The sequence below is a fragment of the Struthio camelus genome, chromosome 7 (assembly GCF_040807025.1).
Source record: "Struthio camelus isolate bStrCam1 chromosome 7, bStrCam1.hap1, whole genome shotgun sequence".
NCBI lineage: Eukaryota > Metazoa > Chordata > Aves > Struthioniformes > Struthionidae > Struthio > Struthio camelus.
In genome coordinates this window covers 22546312-22560039 of record NC_090948.1, presented here as the reverse complement: position 1 = coordinate 22560039, position 13728 = coordinate 22546312, and the positions used below count along the sequence as shown (strand labels likewise).

Below are 13728 nucleotides of genomic sequence, written 5' to 3'. Positions count from 1 at the left end.
CTCTCCTGGTATTAACACATCACAATGATGAATGTGGTTGGAAACACACAGTAAGACAGAGAATCCGAGAAACAGTTATCATGTTCTGTATTTTAAAAAAAGCTCATTGCTGAAGAGCTTTTATCTTCCTCTCACATATCCTATTTAAAGACGTATTAAAAAGGCAAGGCTGCCTCTAGACACAGGCATAGCAGACACTTATCTTGCATAGTACATCACCAGAGGCAGCAAAAGCCCTGGGCTCTACTGCCTGCTTAGCTTATGCCTGGAGAGTCACTTACGCCACAGGGACCAAGACCAACTGGCCCATACCTGTTCCTGCCCCTTCTCTTTCTTCTGGCAGGATCTAGGTACAGTCAGTGCATCTAAGCAAGAAGATAAGGTGAGGGACTGGTAAAAAGAGGCACTAAGTGCCACTGCAAGGCACTCCCTAAGCACAAGGAAACCTGCTGAGCACAGCTCTCCTGCCTTCAGATGGTGAAAGGACATCATGGGCTGCTCTACTGAGACACCCACGGAATCTGAATAGTGTTCTTCAAGAAGGGGATGTCACTTTGTGCACTACATTTGCCAAGCAAAACTACAACTAACTACGATCTGTGCATTGAGATATAGTCTTTGCTCTGAAACAACTAGCTCTCACCTCTCTGCAGATCTAACAGTTACGTTTTTTTCCCTTTTCTTGTGTTAAAATGGAAACAGCAGGAGTAACCAGCCTGATTCTTTCTCCTCCCCACACTCCCAATCCTCTCTGTTTCCAGTGTCACCTCTGCCCCTTTCACTTGCCCTCCCTTTTACAGGGGCAGCCCCAACCCCACCTCTTTGGCAGTGGTAAAATTCAGTTGTGGTTGCTCTGCTGAGAAGTCCTGAGCCTGGGCTGAAAGCAGGCAGTGAGGTCTTAATCAAACACAAGAGATGCATCTAGCAATTCCCTGGAGCCACTGCAAAACAAATAACTGCTTGGCTCTAGCTAGAACTGTTGGCCAAACCAACATTTTCACAAGGAAGCAATGTATTTGCATTTTCATGTTTTCAGCAAGGATCGTATGCCATGTATACATTGGCTGAGTGCACTTGCTCAACTACACTGCAGTTATAAAGTCTCCAGCACTTGCCTCTGGAACAGACATTGTCATGCCACTGCACGTGTGCCAAAGGAGGCCTCAAACTGAACGAGCACACTCAGTCCATAGTGCAGTGCAGTTAAAGGAATAACCAGTCATGCAAGTGTACGTACTCAAAACTTGAGCTAGCCGGAACAGGCACCTATGGACAGAATGGACATGCCAAAAGGTAGACAGCCCAGGCTCAGAGGCTATTTTTGAAAGCATTTCTTAAATACCTGCGCGGCAGAATCAAAAATCAATAACTTCTGGCCCACTCCAGTAAATTCTTCCTACCAGACTCATGCCATTTTGACCTCCAGTGCATATTAAACCAAGCATCTTTACCTCAGATAAGATGCATTATAAGGATGGAGGGTGATTTAAAAAAAAAAAAAAAAAAAGTTGTAATTGACTGCTTGATAAAACCCATCAAGTGGGACTGCAAGAGAAAAAGAGGTTCCTCCTAAGTTTGTCCCAAAAGCCCCATAATATTAGCATCTCAGACTATCTTTGTTTTCCTGGTGAACAAGGATGAAAAGTAGGTATGTAAAGGAGGAACAAACACTGTTTATGAAGATGTGGGAGAGAGGCATCTAAAATTTTCAGAATGGCCAACTCCAACATATAATTTTAGCAACAATTTTAAAGGAACCAATTTTCTGGAGTCAGCTGCTGCAAGAACTTTGTTCCATATTTTATATAATATATACGACTACTGTTAAAATTACATCTAGAAAATGGAGTGAAGGTGAAGTCAGCTTCCCCTCAGACTTCCCAAAGAAACCTGGAGAGGATTCTGGCAAGAGCTTATGCTAGAGACACCAGACCCGAAGGTACTGGAAAGAAGGCTATCTATCCTTTCAAAATTTGCCCAGGTGTAACTCAACCTGTCTACAGCCCAGAGCTTATGTCAGCTGAAATCAGGAACAACTACTCAGGTTCTGCAGGGAGGGGGGGAAAAAAAAAAGCCTCATAACTTTAAAATCATCCTCAAAAAACCATTAACAGATTGAGGGAAACATGAGAGAAAGGGAAAACTCCTCCGGGCTTCTCCTTCAGGAAGTGCCCTTCATACCTAGAAGAAGTGATGATATTAATAAGGAGAATCCAGTCTCAATGAGGGGCGGAGAACAGGGAGACTGTTATACTCCTATGAAGAACATTACAGTACCGTGCCCAAGCACAAGTTTCTATGCTTTTTGGGTGGAGAGAGAGCCTCTATGTCAACCTTCATACAATACAATTTTTCCTGTCTTTTCCTTTCCCCAGTGGCTCAGTAGAAGCAGGGTTTTGTTCGTTTGTTTTTAAGCAACTTCTCTGCTCCACTCCCCTGCCCCCCAAATAAGCTCACACACCCAAAAAGAACACCTCAGAGTGGTTCTTTTCAGTAAACCTTGGTCATCCGATAGGCTACAGGATAACTAAGCTCAGTGACTGAAAAATCTGGACTGCTTTTCTATGGATGGATGCTCACTGAATCCTTCAAAGCTTTAGGCAACAGTGGATGTGTATATTCATATGCTTTTCTAAATCTGTTCCAAGCTGATGAACAGCCTAAACGGATTTTAAATTTCATAGCAAGCTTAGGCTACCATTTTGCATCTGCACTGGCTGCCGTTCAGTCCAAGAATAATTTAATACTTTACAGTGTGCTTCTGCTCAAAAGATAAAGCTGTACAGGCCTTCAGAAAAGATAAAGCATTTACATTTTTTAAAGACTACACTTTTGATTCCTCTGCTCTGATCCCAGTATTAGCATTTTCAAAGCTTACCCCTTAGAGGGCTACAAAAACAAGACTACAAGAGCTTCCTCACTACACTAAAATCAGCCCTCCAGAGCAATAAGATGACAGGAACGGTACATGGATGACCCTAAAGATATTTCCATACATCACATCATCAGTTTCAGGGTCTACCAAACACCTGAAAGCTAAACAATACCACTAATTTGAGGAAAACTGTTTATAGATCAACCTTGTTAGTGACCTCATCTAATCTGCTAGTTGGCAGAATTCCTTTACTCAAAGCATGAACTACCGTCAATGTGAAAATCCCTTTTATAGCTACTCTCCGTGTCTACCATGTTTTAGGGTCAAATCTATTTATATTATGTTTAGAAGTTGAGGCTTCTATCACACTTAATTATATCCCTGTGAGGCTTGTATCATGAAGGCACTTACCAATGAAGCTCTGTGACTTCTCAGCAAAAGTGCCGGTTCAGTTGAGATATGCATCTGCCCTGTACATATCTGTGCAAATCAGGAGCGTTTCAATCAGGGTCACTGCTCTTTAATAGTGCAAGTTTGGAGCCTGGCCTTGTCCGAGTCCCATGAATAAATCAATTCAACCTGCCTGCAACGCTGTCTATTTTTTTCATTTCAAAATAAATATAGAAAAGATTCCAGAAATTCAAACACTTCTTGTGGAAAAGATTTTAAGGGAACGTTTGAAATATACACACCAAAAAAGCAAGGACGGGTCTGGAGGAATGCCACATCCCCCAATGTGCAACAGACTGCACAAAGCCTAGTAGTACCATATGAAGATCCTCCTACATCTTATTCCCTACTCCCTTTCTGCTGCTTCTGGCCTCCAACCCCAGTCAAACATTCAGGTTCTTCTTTTTTCTTGGCCTGGCCACATGTACTGGCACCTCCTCAGCCCCTCTCAGCATCTGCCTCTTGGAGGACTGCCTTTTTACCCCTTCCTCCTGAGGGATGACTCCACCTGGTCCCAGCACTTAGGGTCTGTTTAGTTAGGTTCTGCTATCCCTACCAGCTGATCTCAATTTTAGCAGCACCATCTGTCTGCCTTGCTCCTTGATCACTTTTAGCCCTGGGGCATTGAATCCTTTCCTCGGTCATACTGTAACACAGCATCTTCTCTTTGGCTAGAGGCTGAGTTCTGACTCAATCCTTCCCACTCATATTGCACTGTACAACTGAGAGCAGGGGAAAGATACTCAGTATTAATCATAGCAGGTTCATAATGACATATCAGCACCAGAAAGGACTTTGAATCAAGTCTCGATGCCAAGTGTTTGTAGCAGGAAGCTAGATCTGGGTGTAAAAAGAATAGCTGGAGCAGTCATTTGCAGGAAGTGTGATTATTATTTCTGTTCACATACATATCAATATATCCAGAAACGCAGCACACAATTGATTAAATTCAACTTTGGTTATACAGCCGCTCTTAAAATACTGTAGTGTCAACATGCTCAGAGGATTCCAAAGGGGCTATGAAGGCAGCCAAACGTGTCGACACTTTTTTTCTTTACATGCATTCAACCTGCATTACTGGCCAGGCTGCTGTACTCTTCTAAACAAAAATTGGTTGGAGGCACTTTCCTTCTAAACCTCAAAACTAATGAAAAGGTTTTCCACATGCTTAAACTTTCAACCAGCATTTCATTGGTAGAACCTTTTCTGATTTATCCTACATATAGTTTGTGACAGCCACCCCAACTGCAGACTGCAAAATAAATTGTTGCAGTTTAGCACCAGATTGTTTGGATGCACAAACCAGCATCCAGAGGAATGAGGCAAATAAGGTGACCGATTTCACTGATAACGCTTCCACCTCTCGCTCTTGTTAGAAGCTATCTCCAGAGGGGAGGTGCTGAACAGATCAGATACAGAGGCAAAAGAGGAACATTAAGAACGTTAATATCTCCAAGAAGCTCATGTTTGGAAAAAAATCTTTTACGTTGAACTGACAGAGCTGGCTTTTGCTCCCCTTGAGAACTTTAGCTTTCACAACACACAACAATCGCTTTGAACTTTGCAGGGTTTCAAGAAGAATGCAAATATTGGTATCTCGCTTGCTGGCACCCCTAAGGAGAGCTCTGCCCAAGTGCAAGGTCCTTCCCACTGCGCTATCACCCTTCTAACTCTCGATGAATTAAGAATGAACTGTGCAACTAGTGTTGTGTACGTGTCTTCTGTTGAGAGCTGGCTCCATTGGGAGCGACCACCTAATGTGTATCAAACTGCTGCTGCTGAAAGGCTTGCTGTCCTGAATTTCATACATCCCGGGAAAAGTACAGTGAATCCTGCTGATAAGAACAGCCCTCTCTGACAAACAATACTTGAAAATCCTATTAAGAATACCCAAGAAAAGAAGAGCAAGGGTAAGAAGGAACAAGCACAGTTTTGGAAAAGTGCAAATCGGAAATAACGCTCACACGACATTTTTCAAAATCCTTTTTGTGAATATACGTTTTCTGACACTGAATGCAAAACACAATCCTGCATCGCTCCTTAGTAACACTTAGTAACTTCCTTAGTCAATACTTTAGGCACTGCACAGTTGCCCTGCTCATTCTTTAAGATGCTTCGTAATCTTGTCTTCTGCCCCAAAATGAAAGCTGTGTCCATGTAAACTTCAAATTTAGTACAGTCACTGTTTCCTTTGCTGCAGATAAGCACATACGAAGCTAGTCATGCCTAAGTACCCAAAATGGAAGTGACCCAGGCCTGTCACAGCCATAATGATTCAGACGCTAATTAAAAGTCACCATTAACAGCAACACCGACCGTGACAAAAAAGGGCTGACACTTAGGCACCCCACAAAAAATACTGGTCAACCATCACAGCCTTGCTAGCGTGAAAGCTTTAAGCAAGCATAGTTTTGTAAGCCAAAAGCCATTATGCTTCCAGCTAATTAAAAACTCTCTTACTTGGTAAACAGAAGTGGGAGCAGGGCTCGTATTGTATAATGAGTTATCGTGGACGGAGAAGATTTTTTTTCAATGACAGCATAGCAAAGCAATTGTGCTTTTAATGTGTTATATCGGTTATATTCAAGTATGACTAGAATGGGTGGACCACCACGCGTCCCTTGCAAGGTCGCTGTTTGCCGTATCAAACGTTTTGGATATCTGCATGGTCATGCCCTGGTAACAATGCATTTCATGACCCTAACAATAATTTAATGTTGAAGGGACGATAAAATAGTGCCTAATCACATACTCGCAACATATTATGGCACGCATGGATCTTATACAGAACATTAAATAGGATAGCTTACAGAATAAACGAACATACGCAAATAATGTTTTTGGAGCAGCTTTCACCCCAAGGTAAGATATCAGGCATCTGCCATTTATCTGGCTCCTACGAAGCTAAGGAGGCTGACAGGGCAAAAGAGAAAACCTGCTATAGGTTCCATTGGATTTGACCTGTGAAGAGAGTCCGCAAAATAACAGAATTCTAATGTTTCAACAGAGTGACCATCAACTACAGATACTCATAAGAAATATTTTCTATTGGTCACATTGGCACATATATCATCCCAATTTTAAAACAAAAGAAATCCCAGTACCCTCAAATTTATCAAAGACTGGGTTGTGTTGAGAAACATACCTTTGAGATGTTACTAGAACGGCTCACAGAATGCCCCAAAGTCTTCTCATTCTGAAAAAGAAAGAGCAAGGATCACTGCAGCAACAGATCACAGTTAGGATGATATTTTATTACAGCTGATACCAGAAATGAAATATCACGGAGAAAGTGTTACAGCTGAGGTTTTTAAGGATGCTGCTTCATTGACACCAGTTTGAACTTAGCTGCAATCACTAAGTTGTTTCATTTGCTTAATATGATATCACTGTGTAGAAAATCAATGAGGCAAGACAAACACAAACTAAAATATTAAAACAATGACCTCTTTTCTCTATCAATACTGCACAGCCTTTTCCTCAGATGGCAGCTATTTTGAAAAGGCTATTTCTCAGCCCTGCCTCATCTGCATGAAAAGGTAAACATTCAACCACTTAAATTTAAGCTCTTGCTTAAAAAAAAAAAAAAAAAAGTATCCCAGTGATGTCAGGAAACAATGCTGAATAACCACATCCATGTCATTTCATGAGACAAAGTAGAATCACTAAGGAACCTCCCATTTACCACAGACCTCTGAAAAAAACTGAAAACACCATATAAGGTAGAATTGCAGAAGCTGCAATTTTTAAAACTGAAATCAGGGATTTCAGTTACTCATTTTTCACTGTGCAAGCTCTGACTGCTGCGGATGACAATCTTAGTGCCTCCTATCAAAATATACTGTAGGTTTCACCACGATATTTCAGCTGTTATAGGTTTCTGCTTTCTGAACACTATCAGTTTACTCTAAGTGTAATTGAACACAATCGTTCCATTGGTGAGAAAATAGGAATTTATCTGCAAAGGCTTGTTCTTTGCTTGAGCCTTGAACACAAAAAAAACCAGGGCAAATTTACTTTCTCCTATGAGCTCTACGCTGGGCAAGACTTTCTAGAAGTGCGTTCTTTCATCTGGCGTCTTAGGAATCAAACTGTTTCACCTTCACCCCTTTATTCTCAAAGGGGAAACCACCTAACAAAGACACTCTGAGAGCACCCTCTTCAGCATCACTAAATCACAGTGACATGATGGTGCCAGGGAAGAAGTGGCAGAGGTACACTTAGCAAAGAGTGGAGCAACAACACTGGTTGCCTCACAACACAGTGATGGACGCTGCCTTGGCTGATGGATATGAACAGTACTTCCTTAAAATTTGGGAAAGCAAACAGAGTGTCCTGAAATCCTCTATATGTAGGAGCTTGAGTACCAAGAAGGCAGTGACATATTATTTCAGAAGAACAGAGGAGAGGTAACCAGGGAGCCCCCACAAATTCTGATTGATGACTAAATTAAAAATTAGCAAAGATCAATTTAAGGTCTGGAATAATTGTGGCCCAAGTTACCACTGACTTCAACGCCAGATCTGCATAGCGCAAGGCTGAGTTTGATTACAGAGATGACAATAAGCTTTTATTACTTGCATATCAGTATTCCCGGAACACAAACAAAGAGCTAAAAAGTCCCAGAGAGTATGGGCAGGACGTCTATGTGAAGACTAACATTGGACTGGGATACTGCGAGAACTGATATTGACTCCAACTGTAAGGGAAGGAACTAGCTACATTTCAGCAACTATAGCAGCAACTAGACAGTAACTATAGCAACAGAAAAAAGTTCACTGAAGCTATAGAAGGCAGGAGGAGGGAAGAAAAAAAAAAAAGAGGGCTGGGACATGTTCTTAAGCTATGACGAAAGGAGACCAACACAAGCTGGCAAGCACAAAGATTTGTCACTGCATACACGTGAGCTAGGGAGAGTGGGGGGGCCGTACTTGCTCGGCCTTCCAGGGCCGCGTGGGAGGAAATCAAAGCGAGCCCATGTGGGACCAAGGAAAACGATAGCGAAGAGCGAGACCAGTAACCAAGAAGTCTGCCTGAAGCAGTACATACAGCTCCATACAGGTGACAGCCTCAAACCTAGCCTCAGATTTCAAAGACTTCCACAGTGAAATACCTAAAACCAAAACTAAACAGAGCAGAGATTCTTCTCATTAACCCAATGATCCCCAAATACTGCTCTCTATCTGAAGATGATGCCTAGGAGGGAGCATGAGTGAGCATACAGACACCTATGTTGAAAAGGAGGAGGTGACATTCAATAAGCATGAACAGGCTGGAGCACAAGAGCTATGTTTGCACAACACAGTAAATGATGCAGAGCAAACACACTCTTATCTGCACCACAGAAACTAGTCTTGCTGCTCTGCTCCCAAGATCCTGATTTTATCTGATGGATGCTGTGAATCTCTGAGACACAGATTTCATATCATTTCTATTGACCAGTTGTGGAAACATAACTATCAGAGGTTCCAGTCAGTAGATGATAGCGTACACTTGATTTTGTTATTGAAAGAGTGGTCATTTTTAAACAACAAAAAAGCGTTCTTAAAAAATATTCATTTAAGAAATACGGACTGCATCAAGGAGTTGCAATTGACCCAACAGACACTCCGAGATCTAACATGGATTTGCAAACACACAAACATAAACAAATTTTTCAGTTTGTCTGGCCTATCAACTAGCAAGCTGTGCCATCACCCAGGTAAAACTGCTTCAGCCTTTGGGCCACCAGCTGACCCTGTCTTAGCCTGTCTTCTTGTGCTAAGTTTACCAAAGGAGAGAGATTTTTTTGAAACGATTGCTCCATCTCTCCCAGTTCACATACCAATAGACTTTAAAATGAGGTGGACTAGTAACAGGTAAACTATCAAGTTTCACTGTGCAATAGCAATTTGCAATTCACTATGACTGCTCAAGAGACACCCCTGCAAAAAGAATCTATAGCAACAGCTTCTGAAAAGCACCATAAAGATTTCTTTTATTTCAGCATTAAACAGCAACAGAAACACCTCTAAGTAATACATTTCATGAGTTCTAGCTGTGCTGCTTAATTCTCTTTTACAAATAAAATGATAAAAATTTATTGTTAAGAAAAAAGCACAATGGAAGCCATTAAATAGATCTTCTATCTGCTGGTGATTCCTATGCTGTGATACATAAATATGCTGTATTTTTCCAGTCATTAAGATGGAAAAAAGCTCTAAAACCACGAAAGGAGCTGCTGGAACAGGTGGATTTTAATGGCAATGACTGTTGCCACAAGAAGAACAGAAATGTTAAATAGATATGAATTAATTAAAAGGCAAATAAACAGAAGCTCATTGTTCACACCGTATCCATCACCAGAATATTCATCTTGGGATCTTTTACATCATTCACAGATCAGCATTAACATGGGAGTGGAAACGCTAAGCCCCTGTTATGGTACCATCATTACACAATAAATAAAGGTGTGCAGAGACTTTTTCCAATATTTTCTCATTGCACAGTAAGACACATTCTAGACGGGTAAATACAGCCCTAAACATGCTCTCCCTCCCTCTTGCAAGAGCATTAGCCTTTGCACTTAACAAAAGCTCAAGACAAATACAGCATCTGCCAACATGGACCATACGATTATTAGTTAAAGTGAGTATAGTTCTTTAGCAGATCAGTCCTTCTGTATGGGATAATGGGAATCCTGCCTTTTAAAATTCATCCTACTCAACTAGACCCACCAGGCAGGCACTTAAAAAAAGAAAACAAAAACAAAAAAAAAGAATACAAGAAGAAGAAACGATTTCAGACAGTCAAAAATAACAAGTGCTCCAGGACTTTACTTCTCCTGAGCCGCTGCCAGTTGCTGCTCTGGCCCCAACCAGAGCCTGGCTTTGGGGAAACAAAGAAAAGGCAGAGAAACTACTGAAAGACAGGAAAACTGCTATCACTTCCTACCGTGGCACACGTCGCTCTAAACTCTAGATCCACTTGCTTGCCATTGCCTGAATCCCTCCTGCCAGCCTATCCCCCAACCCAATTCTTTTTTTTACCTTATCTCCTCGAGCTTGCTTCCTCCTGCGAGGAGGCAGAGCTGTCTCCCTCCTTCAGCAGTTGCTTCAGCTCACACCTGCTTTCCCATGTCAGGACTGGCTTCCCTGCACTGCTCTTCACCTTGCCTTTCTTCATCTCACTGATCCATTTCCCTTCTGCCATCATGCCTCTTGGTAAACTGACTTAGGTTTCATGTTTCCAATTGTTGCTGCTGTTGTTTTTTTTCACTCAGTAAGGTAGGCAAAGAGAACATAATAGGGAACTAGTCTCATAGCTTGCGTAGCCTTCTGCTGGCTACATCCTTGACCTCATACAGCTGCATTGAGTCCTAAAGATGGCAAGTACTAAACCTAACTTCACTTGAGTTCTTCACAGGGAAGAAACTGCAAGCCAGATCTATCCTAGCGGTTTAGACAGGTAATTTTTTTCTCTTTTCCCACTGGCAGAGGAGGGCAGAGGACTTCACCTGGGTACAAGGCACCAGGAGGGTCCTGCCTGCGTAATCTGCTGCCAAAAGGTACGCATGAACCTAGCACATGTCTTCCTGAAGTCTTAATTCTCTAACGTACACACACACACACCGAGTGATCCGATGGGGCCGCATACTCCCCATTTCGCAATATAACTTTTATGTGATGTTATGTGACCCGATAACATGGGTTAAGATCCTCATCTCAGGAAAAGTGTTCTCCAGCTAAAATCTCAGTAATTTAAAGCAGAGAAATAGGAGAACAATTCAAGACAGCCCTCAGAGTCAAGCACGTTGCTTCAATGTTCTTACTGCAACGCCCTAGCTGCAGATCCTCACGAGATAAGTACTAGCCCAACAGAGCTGCACTAACGAAAAGCCAGGGCACACTTGCCTAGAGCATTGTCTACTTGTGATTTTCTACCTGGGATCTGAAAGCTATTTTAATCTCATTTTGTGCATTACGGTTGCTTTTTATAATGGTAGTTTAAGCACAAAATTGATACCTAGTAAAAACTCTTGCCGTTACCAACAATGAGTGGCACAGACAGAATTTCAAGTCTTCCGTGTAAATTGGTGCTTTCCTGAACAAAAATCTTTGCAAAGCAGAATGAATAAATAAGAATGAGAATTGCTGTGTGAATGGGAGCCATTCTTAGATCTTACAAGACTTACAAAATGGGACACAGATCAGCATTGCTCGGAACTGTGAGGTGCTGAAATACTGAATAGTTGAACGACCCTTCGGAGGTTAAGCAGCAAGTCAGAGGCAGAAGGGAAATTTGATTCTTCCATCAAATTCCATGATCAAGTCATGAATGTAGCTGTTCTACAAACATGCAGCCATAGAGAAACAAGAATTGTTTCAGATTTCAAAACTGGGACTGGATTTCCTAGCAACCGTTTCTCAGAATTCATGCAAATCTTGCACTGTAATTCTGTATCTGAACAGTGGAAAGTAAAAAGAATGTATGCTTTTAATTCTAGGAGGATTTTTGTTGTTGTTCTTTAGAATACTTGCACATGCGCTTAATCATCTGATGTGGCTGGTACCAGAGGAAAGAAATGGGAGATGTTTTATGAATTACTTTCTTCATCTGTCAAAACCAATAGATTGTTAAATTACAAAGGTTCTGTCAGCACTAGATACTGTGACTGACAGAACCCAGCATTTCATTATTTCAGTAGAAAATGGTATCTTGCATCATATCAGCTGAATATGGCCTTATGTGGGGGGCAGTCACCACATTATCATGAAAGAGCAAAAGACTTGCTAACAGTTTAGAAAGTCAGTGCTTGGCAAACTTAGGCCTTTCTCCTTTCACATTTTTGTCCATGAATGTGATCAAGTATGAGCAAGGTTTATCAATGATCTAACCATGAAAGAATAACGGCATCTGTGCCTTGCATCTTTGCTCCTGTGTAGTATTTACCTCTGGGCAAGAGAAGCTGTGGGGGGAGGGCTACAAAAAAGTCACATCACTTTTTTTTTTTTTTTTTCTTTTTCCGGCCTTCTTGTAGGTCTGGAATAAACACTGAAAAAGGAATCCAAACAATCTGTCTAGTCCATTTAGTCCAGTATCCTACATTCAGCAATTCCCTCCACAAAAATGAAGTAACAGGATAAACCAGAAAGTCTTGGATGATCTCTCTGGACTCTCTGGGATCAATAATTCACTAATGAGTGCAGAAGCGCAATATAAAATTTCAGATCTTCCATTTACAGTGGTAAATGTATAGCAAATTCACTGTGGCAAGCCTAAGCCATTACTCAGGCAGGATTTCTAGAAGCTCACTAGCTTGCTCATTAACGTTCAAATCAAACAGCCACTCAAATGCAGCAAGAGACAAACAAGGAAGAAACAACTTGAAGGGAAAAAATAAGTTTGGAATTAAAAAATAGGAGAATTAACAAGCTTTATTCCAGGTGCTGAATGTATTAATGTGCCTGAGAACATCAGCAAAAGAAATAAAACCACAGGATCACATAGCTTTAACAGAAAGACCAAAGAAAGAAAAAAGACCAAATGGCTTTAACAGCAGAATTCAAGGAATTCAAAGGTACTGGCAGAGGGGAGAGGGGCACGCAGAGCGGGAGACAAGATCTAGTCCAAGTGAGGCTAACAGATCACAAACAAGAAATGTAAACGAGAAGCAAGTCAAAGAAAAAGTCAAACAGAGCAGGACGTTGAAGTAGAAGCCACCTCTCTCATCTATATCCATACCAGAGCGGTCACGTGCACAACGCACCTCATCTCCTGTCTACGTTATGAATATCTCTTAGACTTTGCACAGATTTCCTGCTGCTATACAAACCTGGTGGACACACAGGTTCTAGATACCTTCCAGCTGCATGGAAGTCTCTACTCGCCGTGTCTAGTCTTTCCAGTTTGGTCTTAGGAGCACACAGGATGCAGTGCTTGGATCCATTCTCAACTGGAGTCCAACCAGAAGGGCGCTGGACAAGGTTAGAACAGCATTCTCTTCAAAAAGGCACTTTCCTCCATGGCTTTATTCTCCATACTCTTTTCCGCATCACTTTACTGGTTTTTTGCATTGTTTTGCCTTACTGCCAGAGGCTATCCACAGAAAACATCTGATTACGGACAACATGCATCTCCAGCTCCCATTTCAAGATAGAGATCTGATCTTCCCTCTTTAATTGTTTGACCTAGAAGATAAGATAAAAGTCGCCTTCTTGCTGAGTTGAGGCTGCCTGTCCCAAAAGAGCAAATTTTAAATTCCATGCAAGACCATCAGTCCAGTACATTTCACTAACCCTACATTCATTTGCAGACTTACTATAACCACATATCACGTGCCCAATTTACAAAGCAGGGTGTAAATGGCAAAGAGTTTGGCATCCAATGTCTTCTATGGATGTTCTTATTTTGCTGTTGCCAGA

The 13728-nt window shown here is 41.6% G+C and overlaps 1 protein-coding gene across 10 annotated transcripts in view; it reads right to left on the bottom strand.

Moving 5' to 3' along the window:
* The window catches only part of MARCHF8 (membrane associated ring-CH-type finger 8), a 103683-nt gene that overhangs the window by 18852 nt on the left and 71103 nt on the right, over nucleotides 1–13728 (bottom strand). For all 10 annotated transcript variants that reach the window (XM_068950236.1, XM_068950235.1, XM_068950237.1 and 7 more), the window contains one exon: nucleotides 6471–6521. In XM_068950236.1, the coding sequence (XP_068806337.1) occupies nucleotides 6471–6521 (51 nt within the window). The remainder of the gene's footprint in view (nucleotides 1–6470; nucleotides 6522–13728) is intronic.